General features: G+C 35.6%; 1 protein-coding gene across 3 annotated transcripts in view; it reads right to left on the bottom strand.

Annotated features, from left to right (window-relative positions):
• The window catches only part of BICD1 (BICD cargo adaptor 1), a 284,444-nt gene that overhangs the window by 16,169 nt on the left and 250,004 nt on the right, over positions 1 to 18,271 (bottom strand). Inside the window, exon 8 of one of the 3 annotated variants that reach the window (XM_040345758.1) lies at positions 13,817 to 17,110. The exons of the other annotated variants lie outside the window; for them this stretch is intronic. Within the exon in view, the coding sequence (XP_040201692.1) occupies positions 17,054 to 17,110 (57 nt within the window). The 3' untranslated portion in view covers positions 13,817 to 17,053. Of the gene's footprint in view, positions 1 to 13,816; positions 17,111 to 18,271 lie in introns of those variants that run through there. 3 annotated transcript variants of the gene reach the window in all.

Genomic DNA, 18,271 nt, shown 5'->3' with positions numbered 1-18,271 from the left:
GCTGACCTTTTCTAAAAAAGCTAGTTGCTAGGTTATCACATTAATCCTCTGGAATCAATACTTTCTGAGTTGTACAATTAGCATTCCTTTCAAATGAACCCCAAGGCTCTGTTCACATATCATGTAAAGGTAATATACCGTATATATATATATATATATATATATATATATATATATATATATTGTAAATTCATTAAATCATTTAAAAAGCAAATAGTTGCATATGATATGTAAAGCTACTGAAGCACATTTATCATCACTTTTATATCCTATTTGTAAACATATAGAGTGGCTAATTTGTGAACAGGGATTATAGTTTTTCAGTTAACAAGTTTTCTGCAGTGTATTTTGTATGAAGTGCAGTACCTTGGGATTACCAGCAGATGGCATTAGAGAGGTTAGAATGGGCAAGCGACAATTGCTTACAGATACACAATAAAATAGAACACATGACATTTGTTCAGATTAAAGGAAACATATGAGAACCCCTAGGATACATTTACCAATCCCTTTATTAAAATACTAGACAATGACATCAGACTGTCAAGCTAATCCTCTAACTTCAGCTCTTACTGAGGCTGCTTTACTAAAAGAACCTATTTTTCACTAGGCCTACCAAAGCTTCCAATTGGGACAACCGCTAAGGTGTCACCTGTCATAGATTTCCTGATGAGATTTCTTCTCACTTTCTGTTCTAATATGTTCTTTGTCCAGAATTTTAACAAATTGGCATTAGATACACGTGAATTGTTCCGCTCATGATTGGTTGTCCAAAGTGAACACAGGTTCTCTGGAGTAAATGCAAGCCTTTAACTCAGTGGTCATCAACCCTGTCCTCAGGGCCCACTAGCAGGCCAGGTTTGCAAGATAACTGAAATACATCACAGGTGATATTATTTGCTGCTCAGTGATTGCAGTATTCTAGTCTGCATCTCCCCAAGGTAATACTTAAAATCTGGCCTGTTAGTGGGTCCTGAGGACAGGAGTTGAGAACCACTGCTTTAACTGAACACCAAGTGAGTTAATGACCAAAAAACTGTACAGAAGTCATTATTTGTGAGTTTACAGCTACACACTTGTACTAGGTACATTGTCTCACTATGCATTGAAGAAGAGGATCAGCATGACAGCCAAGCAACTAATATTTTCAGCTTTTATATATTATATACAGTACATACACATTACAGAAGTCAATGGAGTAAAGACAGATATGAAAAGAGACAATGGCAACACCAAAATGTACCTTTAGGGTTAATTTCTAATATATAACTTAAAGCGGTTCTCTACCCTAAAGTGAAGTCCCGCTGATCGGAACCCTCCCCCCCTCCGGTGTCACATTTGACACCTTTCAGGGGGGATGGGGGTGCAGATACCTGTCTAAAGACAGGTATTTGCACCCACTTCCGGCCCGGCATTCACGGGCAAAAGACGGGCATTTTGTCACATCCCGTCGCCCCCCTCGTTGTGTGCTGGGAACACTCGGCTCCCAGCACACAGCAGGAGCCAATCGGCGGGCGCGACTCGCGCATGCGCCGTAGGGTACCGGGCAGTGAAGCCGCAGCGCTTCACTTCCTGGTTCCCTCACCGTGGATGGAGGGGGGAGCAGCAGGGTGACGAGCGATCGCTCGTGCTCTGCTGCGGACGCCGCTGGACTCCAGGACAGGTAAGTGTCCTAATATTAAAAGTCAGCAGCTGCAGTATTTGTAGCTGCTGGCTTTTAATATTTTTTTGGGGCGGAACATCCGCTTTAATGTGGTTAGTATTTTTTTTTATTATTATTTTACAAACAGGAATTCAAAAGTGTCAATGGGAGGAAATTCATTATACAATATAAAAAGGGCTGGGCGCTATCTGGAGAAAAATATTATATTATGGATCCATTTCATTTATGGTACGGTACACATCTCTGTTATAAATATAGAATATGCAGCATTTATATACAAACATACCCATCCTGGATATGGATTCTGCTCATCTACACTATTACAATAGACACATCAAAATCAGATTTAGCTGTAAACTGCATACGATAAGTCAGTAAGGCCAGGTGGACACAGTACTAGAATGCCATTCACTTCCTTTCCCGGACAGGAAGTGAGTGTAAATTTCCAACAGCAACACAGAAACCTTTTTTTGTTTGTTTAGTAAAGTAGAGAAAGGTTTAAATCTACTACTTCACTTTTGTTTCTGGTAACACTATTGGCTCGGAGACAAGTGAGGGCAAATCTCTGTAATGGAGCCCTGGAAAGCAGTAAAAACTATTCCCTCCTTATTCTACCTGAAACTGAAAAAACCTTTAGACATTCTTTAAAATCATATCAAATACTAATACTGTGCTTTTAAAATGAATCATGTTATTCATAGTATTGTATAGTTATTGCTAGATATGTGCATTCCCGTTCGTACGAATGTTATTTTCGTACGAAAATGTTCATTTTCGTACCCGCAGAATAATGTGTACATACGAAAAAATTTAAGCACCAAAATACGAAAACAATGGGATTACGAATGAGTCGCATAACGAACAACCGCAAATACGAACGAACGATCCGACGAAAATACGACAAAATTAAAACGGCAAAAGAACGAATATGACATCTATAACAAAAGACTTGCATTCTTTATTTTGTTTGAATCCTTGTTCTGTTCGTATTTTGATTTTCAGTCGTATGTTCATATGACATCTAACAAAAGATTTTCATTCTGTATTTTGTTTGATTCCTTTTTCTGTTTGTATGTTCATATGACATCTATAACAAAAGATTTGTATTCTGTATTCTGAATTCCTTCTTTCTGTTCGTAATTTGGTTTCAAAATACAGAATGCAAATCTTTTGTTATAAGATGTCATTTTCGTTTTTTTGAATGGACAGTGAGTGTAGTTAGTTAGTGAAGCAGCTTCTCTTTTGTGCTGAGTACAGAAGTGCAGTAAAGCCAAATAAACTTTTCTGTGGATTTTCGTCTGAAGGGAGAGATCAGTTGGCCAGACTTTTGAACCTGGAACCCAAAAATGGTTTTCTGATGGAGTTTAAAAACGAACGAACGTTCGGTAAAACGATCGTTTTTATGTTTGTTGTTAAAAAAGTCTGACCAAGTGTATGGGGCTTAACAATAGTTAATATGGATGAGCCGCGTGTTGAAAGTGCCGCGAATCCCGCGATATATTTACGAAAGTACAAAATGATGAAAATTCACGAAAATTATTGTCTAACAAGTAACGAACATGAATTAAACAGAATAACGAACCATCCCGCATGTACGAAACAAAACGGTAACCAAAATACGAAACGATCGGAATACGAAAAAATCGCGTCGTACGAAAAACGAACGGGAACGAACAGGAAAACGGGCGTCTTACGAAAAACGAACGGGAACGAGCCTACGGAACGATACGAAACAGAACAAAAAAAAAACAAAAAAAAATTCTGTGCACATGTCTAGTTATTGCTACCCAGATAGCTAGGATAACTTTTCCACAAATTTGTGTCTGTGTTGAATTATAAGTATGTTAACTTGCTGCACAATCTTCCTGTCAAGCTGTACACTTGAAAAATTGCATTGGTGAGTCTACAGCTAGAGTTCTGCAAGTCTACAGCATGAAAATTTAACCACAGCGCCCCCTGTGGTGGGATGACAATTGCACAGCATAACTGATCCAGAACTTGCAGAATGTTTGCAAAGAAAGTTGATCTGGAGTCATGCAATGCGGACTTGCTGCAATTGTGCAACAAATTGTGAAGCCTGGCAAGTCTAGCAGTAGCTTAGCAAGTAATTTTCAAACTTGCAGCACAATTGCTTGCTATCTGGGTAATTTGGGAGCCTGTTCAAGGCTACATTCACACTTAAGCGTTGCATATTTAAACCTTTTTTCCTAGTGTTTTTTTTTCTTCAAGAGTTTTTAAACTTTTTTTTGGAGCAGAATTGTGTGTTTTTGTTGCTTTTGACAAGCATTTTTCAGGCATTTTTTAAACTAAGATGTGGAGTGCTGCTGGAAAAAAGGGGCAGAGAGCTGCTGTTTGAGCAAAAAATGCTCATGAAGAAAAAGTAGCTCATATACTTTTTGAGCGATGGGCGTTTTGCCACAAGTGACATGGCGCTCACTTCTGTGTTTTGTAGCTTGTAGCTCGAAGCTCAAAAAACGTTTAAAAAGCAGAAAGCCATTGTTTTCAATAGTCCTTGTTAACATCTAACGAAATGTCAGTGGCTCAAAAAAGTGCATTAACTCCTTTTCAGGCAGAATTAAGCATTTTTGTCTCATTTGACTTCAATAGAAACACCTGAAAAGCACAACATTAACTTTTTTAAACATTTTTTCAAAAGTTTTGTTGCGCATTTTTTGCTCAAACAGCAGCCCTCCATCCCTTTTTTAGCAGCACTCTGCACCTTTTAGTTGAAAAATGCCTGAAAAAATGCCTGACAAAAGCTTTTTTATTACGAAGTATTTTGACCTTGTAACTTTTCTTTTTTTATATAAAGCATTGAAATGACAATATTGATAAGAATAATTTGATTGACTTTTATTTTTATTAAGGAGCTATTGAATATCTTTGTCATGATTTTTGAAAACATTTAGCATTATTTTTGTTATTTTCAAAATTTACCTATTTTCTCTTTTTTGGAGGATTTCTCAACTTTTTATTTTCTAACTTTCAGCTCCTCTATGTACCAATATGTACTTCTGTTGTAGAAAAATAAAAGCTTTCTATGATTTTATGACAAGGCCTTGCACACCAATTTCACTTTTAGGCCCCATTCACACATTCCTATTTACAAAAAAACAGTACTTTTGTAAATAGGAAAAATGACTGCATTTGATAAATACTATCCTACGTATTTAAAGTATTATTTTAACGGGTGTTTTATATTTGTTTTTAAAATGTATTTATCATTTTATTTTCAAAAATAAACATTAAATACAGGGTATACCTATGTCTCATAGAAATTTATTTTTTGTTAAAGAAATCACACCAAGGAATGTTTGCTTTTACACTCCATGTGTCTAAATAAAACTTTCTACTGAGTTGTTTTACAAGGAAGAGTCAATGTATGTGTATGTAAATTGAGATAAATAACTTACTCATATGCGATATTTCATATTTGCCTGAAGCAAAAAAAAAATTTTTTTTTCAAATTTTATCCCTGACCATTAAAATGAAAGAATGTTTATAAAAAGCTGCTATCCATCCACTGAAACAGGGCAATGCAGAAAAATTACAAATAATTTGATGATCTTTATAACTACTATCCCATAAACTTGGCACAACATTCTATCAATCAAAATACCCGAGCCACACAAACACATAAAGGTTTAACACCGCCTTAAAACATAACATTAATATTTTAACACATTAAAAAGTATAAAACTATTATTAAAAGATCATAACAAAAATATGTAAAAATTAACCTTTTATTTATTATTATATTACATGGGCTGTATTGCCCCTTGAAATAGCAAATAATTAAAAAAATGAACAAACAATGAATCTGAGACCATTCCACATAAATACAGACGAAAAGACTACATGGGCATATTTTTCGTGCACTGAAAGGTGTCAACATACATGATAGGAGAAACAACTATCTGAATGAGTCTGGATCTTTCATGTATTGCTGTACCTGTGGTAACCACCAGATACACTTACTCTTAAAGCCTAACTCTAGCCATTGTTATTATATTTTTTTAGATTTGAGTGGGGAAGAATAAAGAGGTCAGGTCTGTCAAGTAGTTATGTTTATGACCCCATTAGAGAACTTTGTATTCACGTCCTGTCCCTGTGACACCCACACAAGAAACAGGGGTGTGGCTGTCACCAAGACAGGAAAGCATAGACAATAACAAACATTGTCAAAAGTTCTAACCCTTTCCTACGTAATCCTAATGCGCCCATAGAGCAGATCTCAGCATCACTTTGGTCTTTAAAATATGCTTCCAAAACATATGCAAGAGATACCTCTCTTTTTAAACAGTAATAAACTGGTATTCATTGGGGTCCTTTTTGGCTAAGTGCTGTGGACTAAGTGCTGGGGAATGCTTATGCATTTTCGATGAATTGACCCCCTCTCTAGCAGCGTGTTATCTTTTTGAAAGCTACCCTGTAAGGTTACAAAAAATCAACATGAAAGAGTCATATGAAAGAAGAACTCTTATACTCCACCATGGTTCGATACTCTGACCCCTATGTCACTAGGGGACTCCACAGTGACTTAGGATGTCAGAGGAAGGGACCACATGGCAAAGGACATCATCCCAATTCCTGAAGCGCTGAATGCCGGCAAGACTGATAGAGGCTGCAGCACTCGACCAGAGGGGAAACGGAGGACACACAGACTGCTGGAGAGGCGGGTATAGGAGTTCTTGTTTTGTGTGACACCTACATTGCAATGATAGTGCTATAAAGAAGAGCAAAATGCCAGATGAGGCTTGCCAAAATTGAATGTATTTGTTGCATTCAGTTTTGTTTTTGCTAGCTTGTAAATTATATACAGCATTTCCAATTTTGCCTGTCCAGAAAAACACCACTTGATGTCTGGCCGTGAGGTATTATGACACTGTAATATAATAGCACCAGGACGTTTTTTTCTACCTATCTGTAATGTCTTATGAATCAAACGTAAGATGATTTCCGGTTCCATGGTGCAAATAACAAACCAGCAATTTGTCCTACCTAACTACATTGTGTTTGGATATGTCAGGACGGCCCAAAAGGCAACTGAGACAACCAGAGCATTTAGGCAACAGAGAAGGTGCATCTAATGCACAGTTAAGGAGGCAAGAAAGACCTGCAGCTTGATTCAAAATAGGAAAACAACATGCAATCCAAACTAATACTGGTGCCAGGTTTATAACAAAATAAACACATGAACACACATACACACATATACACACACACACACGTCCATTAAAAATGGTCACATTTAATGCATAGTTGTTAGATGTATACCCTGAAACATTTATGGGATTGCTTTGCAAAATAAATCAATTTCACCCTAGGTGATGTTTATGTCATAAATCCAATTAGATTCATGATATATTTTTATAAAAATCCCTGCACTTAGTTTTGTATTTCAGGAGCACACAGGATAGGATGAAAATTGATTTTTCCTTTAAAAGGTACCACCTACATTCATGCCAGAAAGTTTACCAGAGGCAGCTAATGAAAGTTTTAAATGCTAAAGCCCTACGTATAACAAAAATCATATAATAATTTACTCTAAATGAAGGCTAAGCCATACCAAGTGCCATTCCACTATCCAAGTAGTCTCCCTGTGTGGCTAATAAGAGCACTCTTGTGGTCAGGGGAATGGCATTTGGTGGAGTTTAGATATAAAATTAGGCAAAGTCAGGCCTCAGGAAAAAATATAAACTACATCAGACTGGGAACTACTTGAAACATTCTTTTTAGCGTGGGGCACAGAAGAGGCTTATTAGGTCTTAAAAGGAATATTTGTTAAATAGTCAATGTTCAGTACATGTCAGATTCACCAAGAAACTCTAAATTACTGTATAAATAATTGTCTGCCTTCCTCACCATTTTTGGACAAAGATGGTGTTAAAATTTGTTTTGAACAAGATGCAATACATGTTTAAAAGTAAAAAAATAATAATGTAATACACTATTTAAATAAATTGAGTGAATAAAATAAATAAATATTATTAAATATTTGCAAACTGCTTGGCACAATGATAATGCCATTAAAGAGTACACGCATGCCTCGTTTAAATTGTTAAAATGTAAATAATAATAGTTTTTCCAAATTTCCAGAAAAAATTAAAAAAAAACAACAATATCTATACTACTTTAAGTCCATAAATGTGTGCTAGAGAGAATAAATTAAATTCCACACAAACTTTTTTTAAATGCATAACAATTTGTGCTACATATTACCGGGTCTATGTATCAATGCACAACCGTAAACTTGTTTATGCAGATATGAAGGCACAGCAAAGGAGCCCTTCAGATGGACACGGCAAGCCCCGCCGGTGTCCGTGACGTCACCGGATCTCCGACGGGAACTCCCTGAAGGCCAGGAAGCCGGCGGAGAGGCGAGTACCAATGAAAAGAATTTTAATCGAAAAAGATTTTGATCGATCAAAAAAATTAAAGATGAATCGATTAATTAAAAGTTAATTTGCACAGCCCTACTTTAAAGTGAACCTTTCATGGTAGAACTATAGGAATTGCCACAAAGGCCTTCTCTAGACATGAGGAGCATGAGGGATAGTCCACTTCCGAATCATGCAGATGTGCCGTTTGACGCGGGACAGAGGATCAGGTAAGTAAACCTATTTCTCGTCTCCCCTAGACAAATGAGCTATTATACCTTGCAGTGCAAGCACAGCCCCGAGGACAAGGGACCATTTTTTTCCGCACAAAGTTGTGCTTTAAAAAATGATATTGTAAGAAATATAAGGAGGCTGCGATCGCTGACCTTTTCTAAAAAAGCTAGTTGCTAGGTTATCACATTAATCCTCTGGAATCAATACTTTCTGAGTTGTACAATTAGCATTCCTTTCAAATGAACCCCAAGGCTCTGTTCACATATCATGTAAAGGTAATATACCGTATATATATATATATATATATATATATATATATATATATATATATTGTAAATTCATTAAATCATTTAAAAAGCAAATAGTTGCATATGATATGTAAAGCTACTGAAGCACATTTATCATCACTTTTATATCCTATTTGTAAACATATAGAGTGGCTAATTTGTGAACAGGGATTATAGTTTTTCAGTTAACAAGTTTTCTGCAGTGTATTTTGTATGAAGTGCAGTACCTTGGGATTACCAGCAGATGGCATTAGAGAGGTTAGAATGGGCAAGCGACAATTGCTTACAGATACACAATAAAATAGAACACATGACATTTGTTCAGATTAAAGGAAACATATGAGAACCCCTAGGATACATTTACCAATCCCTTTATTAAAATACTAGACAATGACATCAGACTGTCAAGCTAATCCTCTAACTTCAGCTCTTACTGAGGCTGCTTTACTAAAAGAACCTATTTTTCACTAGGCCTACCAAAGCTTCCAATTGGGACAACCGCTAAGGTGTCACCTGTCATAGATTTCCTGATGAGATTTCTTCTCACTTTCTGTTCTAATATGTTCTTTGTCCAGAATTTTAACAAATTGGCATTAGATACACGTGAATTGTTCCGCTCATGATTGGTTGTCCAAAGTGAACACAGGTTCTCTGGAGTAAATGCAAGCCTTTAACTCAGTGGTCATCAACCCTGTCCTCAGGGCCCACTAGCAGGCCAGGTTTGCAAGATAACTGAAATACATCACAGGTGATATTATTTGCTGCTCAGTGATTGCAGTATTCTAGTCTGCATCTCCCCAAGGTAATACTTAAAATCTGGCCTGTTAGTGGGTCCTGAGGACAGGAGTTGAGAACCACTGCTTTAACTGAACACCAAGTGAGTTAATGACCAAAAAACTGTACAGAAGTCATTATTTGTGAGTTTACAGCTACACACTTGTACTAGGTACATTGTCTCACTATGCATTGAAGAAGAGGATCAGCATGACAGCCAAGCAACTAATATTTTCAGCTTTTATATATTATATACAGTACATACACATTACAGAAGTCAATGGAGTAAAGACAGATATGAAAAGAGACAATGGCAACACCAAAATGTACCTTTAGGGTTAATTTCTAATATATAACTTAAAGCGGTTCTCTACCCTAAAGTGAAGTCCCGCTGATCGGAACCCTCCCCCCCTCCGGTGTCACATTTGACACCTTTCAGGGGGGATGGGGGTGCAGATACCTGTCTAAAGACAGGTATTTGCACCCACTTCCGGCCCGGCATTCACGGGCAAAAGACGGGCATTTTGTCACATCCCGTCGCCCCCCTCGTTGTGTGCTGGGAACACTCGGCTCCCAGCACACAGCAGGAGCCAATCGGCGGGCGCGACTCGCGCATGCGCCGTAGGGTACCGGGCAGTGAAGCCGCAGCGCTTCACTTCCTGGTTCCCTCACCGTGGATGGAGGGGGGAGCAGCAGGGTGACGAGCGATCGCTCGTGCTCTGCTGCGGACGCCGCTGGACTCCAGGACAGGTAAGTGTCCTAATATTAAAAGTCAGCAGCTGCAGTATTTGTAGCTGCTGGCTTTTAATATTTTTTTGGGGCGGAACATCCGCTTTAATGTGGTTAGTATTTTTTTTTATTATTATTTTACAAACAGGAATTCAAAAGTGTCAATGGGAGGAAATTCATTATACAATATAAAAAGGGCTGGGCGCTATCTGGAGAAAAATATTATATTATGGATCCATTTCATTTATGGTACGGTACACATCTCTGTTATAAATATAGAATATGCAGCATTTATATACAAACATACCCATCCTGGATATGGATTCTGCTCATCTACACTATTACAATAGACACATCAAAATCAGATTTAGCTGTAAACTGCATACGATAAGTCAGTAAGGCCAGGTGGACACAGTACTAGAATGCCATTCACTTCCTTTCCCGGACAGGAAGTGAGTGTAAATTTCCAACAGCAACACAGAAACCTTTTTTTGTTTGTTTAGTAAAGTAGAGAAAGGTTTAAATCTACTACTTCACTTTTGTTTCTGGTAACACTATTGGCTCGGAGACAAGTGAGGGCAAATCTCTGTAATGGAGCCCTGGAAAGCAGTAAAAACTATTCCCTCCTTATTCTACCTGAAACTGAAAAAACCTTTAGACATTCTTTAAAATCATATCAAATACTAATACTGTGCTTTTAAAATGAATCATGTTATTCATAGTATTGTATAGTTATTGCTAGATATGTGCATTCCCGTTCGTACGAATGTTATTTTCGTACGAAAATGTTCATTTTCGTACCCGCAGAATAATGTGTACATACGAAAAAATTTAAGCACCAAAATACGAAAACAATGGGATTACGAATGAGTCGCATAACGAACAACCGCAAATACGAACGAACGATCCGACGAAAATACGACAAAATTAAAACGGCAAAAGAACGAATATGACATCTATAACAAAAGACTTGCATTCTTTATTTTGTTTGAATCCTTGTTCTGTTCGTATTTTGATTTTCAGTCGTATGTTCATATGACATCTAACAAAAGATTTTCATTCTGTATTTTGTTTGATTCCTTTTTCTGTTTGTATGTTCATATGACATCTATAACAAAAGATTTGTATTCTGTATTCTGAATTCCTTCTTTCTGTTCGTAATTTGGTTTCAAAATACAGAATGCAAATCTTTTGTTATAAGATGTCATTTTCGTTTTTTTGAATGGACAGTGAGTGTAGTTAGTTAGTGAAGCAGCTTCTCTTTTGTGCTGAGTACAGAAGTGCAGTAAAGCCAAATAAACTTTTCTGTGGATTTTCGTCTGAAGGGAGAGATCAGTTGGCCAGACTTTTGAACCTGGAACCCAAAAATGGTTTTCTGATGGAGTTTAAAAACGAACGAACGTTCGGTAAAACGATCGTTTTTATGTTTGTTGTTAAAAAAGTCTGACCAAGTGTATGGGGCTTAACAATAGTTAATATGGATGAGCCGCGTGTTGAAAGTGCCGCGAATCCCGCGATATATTTACGAAAGTACAAAATGATGAAAATTCACGAAAATTATTGTCTAACAAGTAACGAACATGAATTAAACAGAATAACGAACCATCCCGCATGTACGAAACAAAACGGTAACCAAAATACGAAACGATCGGAATACGAAAAAATCGCGTCGTACGAAAAACGAACGGGAACGAACAGGAAAACGGGCGTCTTACGAAAAACGAACGGGAACGAGCCTACGGAACGATACGAAACAGAATAAAAAAAAAACAAAAAAAAAATTCTGTGCACATGTCTAGTTATTGCTACCCAGATAGCTAGGATAACTTTTCCACAAATTTGTGTCTGTGTTGAATTATAAGTATGTTAACTTGCTGCACAATCTTCCTGTCAAGCTGTACACTTGAAAAGTTGCATTGGTGAGTCTACAGCTAGAGTTCTGCAAGTCTACAGCATGAAAATTTAACCACAGCGCCCCCTGTGGTGGGATGACAATTGCACAGCATAACTGATCCAGAACTTGCAGAATGTTTGCAAAGAAAGTTGATCTGGAGTCATGCAATGCGGACTTGCTGCAATTGTGCAACAAATTGTGAAGCCTGGCAAGTCTAGCAGTAGCTTAGCAAGTAATTTTCAAACTTGCAGCACAATTGCTTGCTATCTGGGTAATTTGGGAGCCTGTTCAAGGCTACATTCACACTTAAGCGTTGCATATTTAAACCTTTTTCCAAGTGTTTTTTTTTCTTCAAGAGTTTTTAAACTTTTTTTTGGAGCAGAATTGTGTGTTTTTGTTGCTTTTGACAAGCATTTTTCAGGCATTTTTTAAACTAAGATGTGGAGTGCTGCTGGAAAAAAGGGGCAGAGAGCTGCTGTTTGAGCAAAAAATGCTCATGAAGAAAAAGTAGCTCATATACTTTTTGAGCGATGGGCGTTTTGCCACAAGTGACATGGCGCTCACTTCTGTGTTTTGTAGCTTGTAGCTCGAAGCTCAAAAAACGTTTAAAAAGCAGAAAGCCATTGTTTTCAATAGTCCTTGTTAACATCTAACGAAATGTCAGTGGCTCAAAAAAGTGCATTAACTCCTTTTCAGGCAGAATTAAGCATTTTTGTCTCATTTGACTTCAATAGAAACACCTGAAAAGCACAACATTAACTTTTTTAAACATTTTTTCAAAAGTTTTGTTGCGCATTTTTTGCTCAAACAGCAGCCCTCCATCCCTTTTTTAGCAGCACTCTGCACCTTTTAGTTGAAAAATGCCTGAAAAAATGCCTGACAAAAGCTTTTTTATTACGAAGTATTTTGACCTTGTAACTTTTCTTTTTTTATATAAAGCATTGAAATGACAATATTGATAAGAATAATTTGATTGACTTTTATTTTTATTAAGGAGCTATTGAATATCTTTGTCATGATTTTTGAAAACATTTAGCATTATTTTTGTTATTTTCAAAATTTACCTATTTTCTCTTTTTTGGAGGATTTCTCAACTTTTTATTTTCTAACTTTCAGCTCCTCTATGTACCAATATGTACTTCTGTTGTAGAAAAATAAAAGCTTTCTATGATTTTATGACAAGGCCTTGCACACCAATTTCACTTTTAGGCCCCATTCACACATTCCTATTTACAAAAAAACAGTACTTTTGTAAATAGGAAAAATGACTGCATTTGATAAATACTATCCTACGTATTTAAAGTATTATTTTAACGGGTGTTTTATATTTGTTTTTAAAATGTATTTATCATTTTATTTTCAAAAATAAACATTAAATACAGGGTATACCTATGTCTCATAGAAATTTATTTTTTGTTAAAGAAATCACACCAAGGAATGTTTGCTTTTACACTCCATGTGTCTAAATAAAACTTTCTACTGAGTTGTTTTACAAGGAAGAGTCAATGTATGTGTATGTAAATTGAGATAAATAACTTACTCATATGCGATATTTCATATTTGCCTGAAGCAAAAAAAAAATGTTTTTTTTCAAATTTTATCCCTGACCATTAAAATGAAAGAATGTTTATAAAAAGCTGCTATCCATCCACTGAAACAGGGCAATGCAGAAAAATTACAAATAATTTGATGATCTTTATAACTACTATCCCATAAACTTGGCACAACATTCTATCAATCAAAATACCCGAGCCACACAAACACATAAAGGTTTAACACCGCCTTAAAACATAACATTAATATTTTAACACATTAAAAAGTATAAAACTATTATTAAAAGATCATAACAAAAATATGTAAAAATTAACCTTTTATTTATTATTATATTACATGGGCTGTATTGCCCCTTGAAATAGCAAATAATTAAAAAAATGAACAAACAATGAATCTGAGACCATTCCACATAAATACAGACGAAAAGACTACATGGGCATATTTTTCGTGCACTGAAAGGTGTCAACATACATGATAGGAGAAACAACTATCTGAATGAGTCTGGATCTTTCATGTATTGCTGTACCTGTGGTAACCACCAGATACACTTACTCTTAAAGCCTAACTCTAGCCATTGTTATTATATTTTTTTAGATTTGAGTGGGGAAGAATAAAGAGGTCAGGTCTGTCAAGTAGTTATGTTTATGACCCCATTAGAGAACTTTGTATTCACGTCCTGTCCCTGTGACACCCACACAAGAAACAGGGGTGTGGCTGTCACCAAGACAGGAAAGCATAGACAATAACAAACATTGTCAAAAGTTCTAACCCTTTCCTACGTAATCCTAATGCGCCCATAGAGCAGATCTCAGCATCACTTTGGTCTTTAAAATATGCTTCCAAAACATATGCAAGAGATACCTCTCTTTTTAAACAGTAATAAACTGGTATTCATTGGGGTCCTTTTTGGCTAAGTGCTGTGGACTAAGTGCTGGGGAATGCTTATGCATTTTCGATGAATTGACCCCCTCTCTAGCAGCGTGTTATCTTTTTGAAAGCTACCCTGTAAGGTTACAAAAAATCAACATGAAAGAGTCATATGAAAGAAGAACTCTTATACTCCACCATGGTTCGATACTCTGACCCCTATGTCACTAGGGGACTCCACAGTGACTTAGGATGTCAGAGGAAGGGACCACATGGCAAAGGACATCATCCCAATTCCTGAAGCGCTGAATGCCGGCAAGACTGATAGAGGCTGCAGCACTCGACCAGAGGGGAAACGGAGGACACACAGACTGCTGGAGAGGCGGGTATAGGAGTTCTTGTTTTGTGTGACACCTACATTGCAATGATAGTGCTATAAAGAAGAGCAAAATGCCAGATGAGGCTTGCCAAAATTGAATGTATTTGTTGCATTCAGTTTTGTTTTTGCTAGCTTGTAAATTATATACAGCATTTCCAATTTTGCCTGTCCAGAAAAACACCACTTGATGTCTGGCCGTGAGGTATTATGACACTGTAATATAATAGCACCAGGACGTTTTTTCTACCTATCTGTAATGTCTTATGAATCAAACGTAAGATGATTTCCGGTTCCATGGTGCAAATAACAAACCAGCAATTTGTCCTACCTAACTACATTGTGTTTGGATATGTCAGGACGGCCCAAAAGGCAACTGAGACAACCAGAGCATTTAGGCAACAGAGAAGGTGCATCTAATGCACAGTTAAGGAGGCAAGAAAGACCTGCAGCTTGATTCAAAATAGGAAAACAACATGCAATCCAAACTAATACTGGTGCCAGGTTTATAACAAAATAAACACATGAACACACATACACACATATACACACACACACACGTCCATTAAAAATGGTCACATTTAATGCATAGTTGTTAGATGTATACCCTGAAACATTTATGGGATTGCTTTGCAAAATAAATCAATTTCACCCTAGGTGATGTTTATGTCATAAATCCAATTAGATTCATGATATATTTTTATAAAAATCCCTGCACTTAGTTTTGTATTTCAGGAGCACACAGGATAGGATGAAAATTGATTTTTCCTTTAAAAGGTACCACCTACATTCATGCCAGAAAGTTTACCAGAGGCAGCTAATGAAAGTTTTAAATGCTAAAGCCCTACGTATAACAAAAATCATATAATAATTTACTCTAAATGAAGGCTAAGCCATACCAAGTGCCATTCCACTATCCAAGTAGTCTCCCTGTGTGGCTAATAAGAGCACTCTTGTGGTCAGGGGAATGGCATTTGGTGGAGTTTAGATATAAAATTAGGCAAAGTCAGGCCTCAGGAAAAAATATAAACTACATCAGACTGGGAACTACTTGAAACATTCTTTTTAGCGTGGGGCACAGAAGAGGCTTATTAGGTCTTAAAAGGAATATTTGTTAAATAGTCAATGTTCAGTACATGTCAGATTCACCAAGAAACTCTAAATTACTGTATAAATAATTGTCTGCCTTCCTCACCATTTTTGGACAAAGATGGTGTTAAAATTTGTTTTGAACAAGATGCAATACATGTTTAAAAGTAAAAAAATAATAATGTAATACACTATTTAAATAAATTGAGTGAATAAAATAAATAAATATTATTAAATATTTGCAAACTGCTTGGCACAATGATAATGCCATTAAAGAGTACACGCATGCCTCGTTTAAATTGTTAAAATGTAAATAATAATAGTTTTTCCAAATTTCCAGAAAAAATTAAAAAAAAACAACAATATCTATACTACTTTAAGTCCATAAATGTGTGCTAGAGAGAATAAATTAAATTCCACACAAACTTTTTTTAAATGCATAACAATTTGTGCTACATATTACCGGGTCTATGTATCAATGCACAACCGTAAACTTGTTATCCTATTTAAAATGTTTACCTCAAAATCGTTTTCTTTGCAAATTTTTTTTTAACCGTAAAATGTTTTACACATTTCTTAAATGGAGTTTAACTGAACATTTCTCACATGCAATATTTTTTTTTTTAAACATTTAAATTGGATCTGCCATAGCGGATGCCATATTGGCAATTCCTTGGTTTTAGATCAGTGTTGTTTTTTTCTAGTTCAGAAATTGATTGGCTGAAATATTTGTTCCTTAACAATTTTTTCCAGAAATGCATAATTATTATTTTTAAAATTTGTAAATTTGTGTGTGCTATTTAATAACACACCTAACATGTATGCCAGGAAGGACCATTTTATGTGTTTTTCTTCATGCATATAGATATAAATATTTCGGGGATAATTAAATTTGCTTTGATACAGAGACCCTTATATATACATTAACTGCGCTTTTTCCTAAACTGTCTGCCTCCACTGACTGCATTTTTCTAAGCCTGGAAGAATTATTTGATGTGCTGCAATTGCAGGAGAAAAAGGAGTTTTGATATACATCTTCTGTCAGGCACCATCTGATTGAAGAAGTAGAGGAGTGATGATGAAATATTTTCAAGTGTCCATTGCACCAATTTTATGTTTAAGTCACCAATAGAGAGCGCCTTTAAAATTAATAAAAAATATGACCTAGTTCAGTCATCAGTCTTTTTCTACACCTCTTCGTGATGGTCACTGTTCCTCCTGCCCTCTTTTACGTTCTGGAGAACAGATCCAGGAGACAGGCAGCTGAAATGAAATTCCTGTAGTAAGTTACCAGGCATTTGGGGGCTATTTCTTTTTGTATTCACTGACAAGAGCCCTTTATCACAGCTGCTGCTTCAAAGTTCTTGTGTAATTCCAATTCTTGCTTTAAAGGCAAACAGTAGGCCAATATTGAAAAAAAAAGGGTAATCAATCAAAATTTGTGAATGGCTCAAACTGAGCAATTCCACGTTCAATGCTGAAAATTAAAATAAGGAAAGAAAAACAAAATTTCAATTTTTTTAAAGGGGCAGTCCCAGTATAACCTCTACATAACCTCTACAGCACATTTTAAACTGAAAATTAGGTAAATTCTGTTTTTAGAATAAATATAAATAAGGGAACATGCTCTTACTATCTATCTATCTATATAGATAGATATCATTTTTTTACAACTTATTGCAAAAAAGTTGTATGATTTTGTTTAATTAATCATGCAATAACCGCTTTTAAGATGGTACATGTTAAAAAAAATTGAAAAATATAACAAAAATGGTAACAGAAAATAAAACATCACTTCCCTTTTAAATAAAACATATTTTTTAAGCCAGAAAGGCCTGCCCCTTTATTGTACAGTTAGTTGCAAAGAGATTGTTAGTAAGCCTATTATCTTAGAGAAAACATTAAAACAATTTGACACAGTGAAGCAGGAGGCAGTGACAAAACATATATATATATATATATATATATATATATATATATATATATATATATATATATATATATATATATATTTTTTTTTTTTTTACTTGTCTCTGCATGCAATTTTAAAAACAAAAAACACTGGAATAACTTTCACAAATTCGAAGCCTTAAAACACATTATGCTTATTTGGTATTATTGCCCCTGCTATAATTCAAGAATCTTTCATTATTTTTTTAAATTAAGTCATATGACATGTTTAATGATACTTAAACTTTACTTCCCGAAAGAAAATGAATATTTATTTAAATCTGTATTCCTAAAAAAATGGTTACTGATTATTATTCATTCATAATACATTTGTATAATGCATATATTTAAAAATATCTGCATATACTTTTTAACTTTAATTATGATTTGATTAATTTTGCTAAATAATAAATTATATTACTCAACTAAGAGTCTGCTTTTCTCACAGGAAAGGATGTTACATCCTAAAAAAAG

This window comes from Rana temporaria, chromosome 3 (genome assembly GCF_905171775.1).
Source record: "Rana temporaria chromosome 3, aRanTem1.1, whole genome shotgun sequence".
Taxonomy (NCBI): domain Eukaryota; kingdom Metazoa; phylum Chordata; class Amphibia; order Anura; family Ranidae; genus Rana; species Rana temporaria.
Note: the sequence above shows the minus strand (reverse complement) of the source record. Positions and strands in the feature narration are given on the sequence as shown.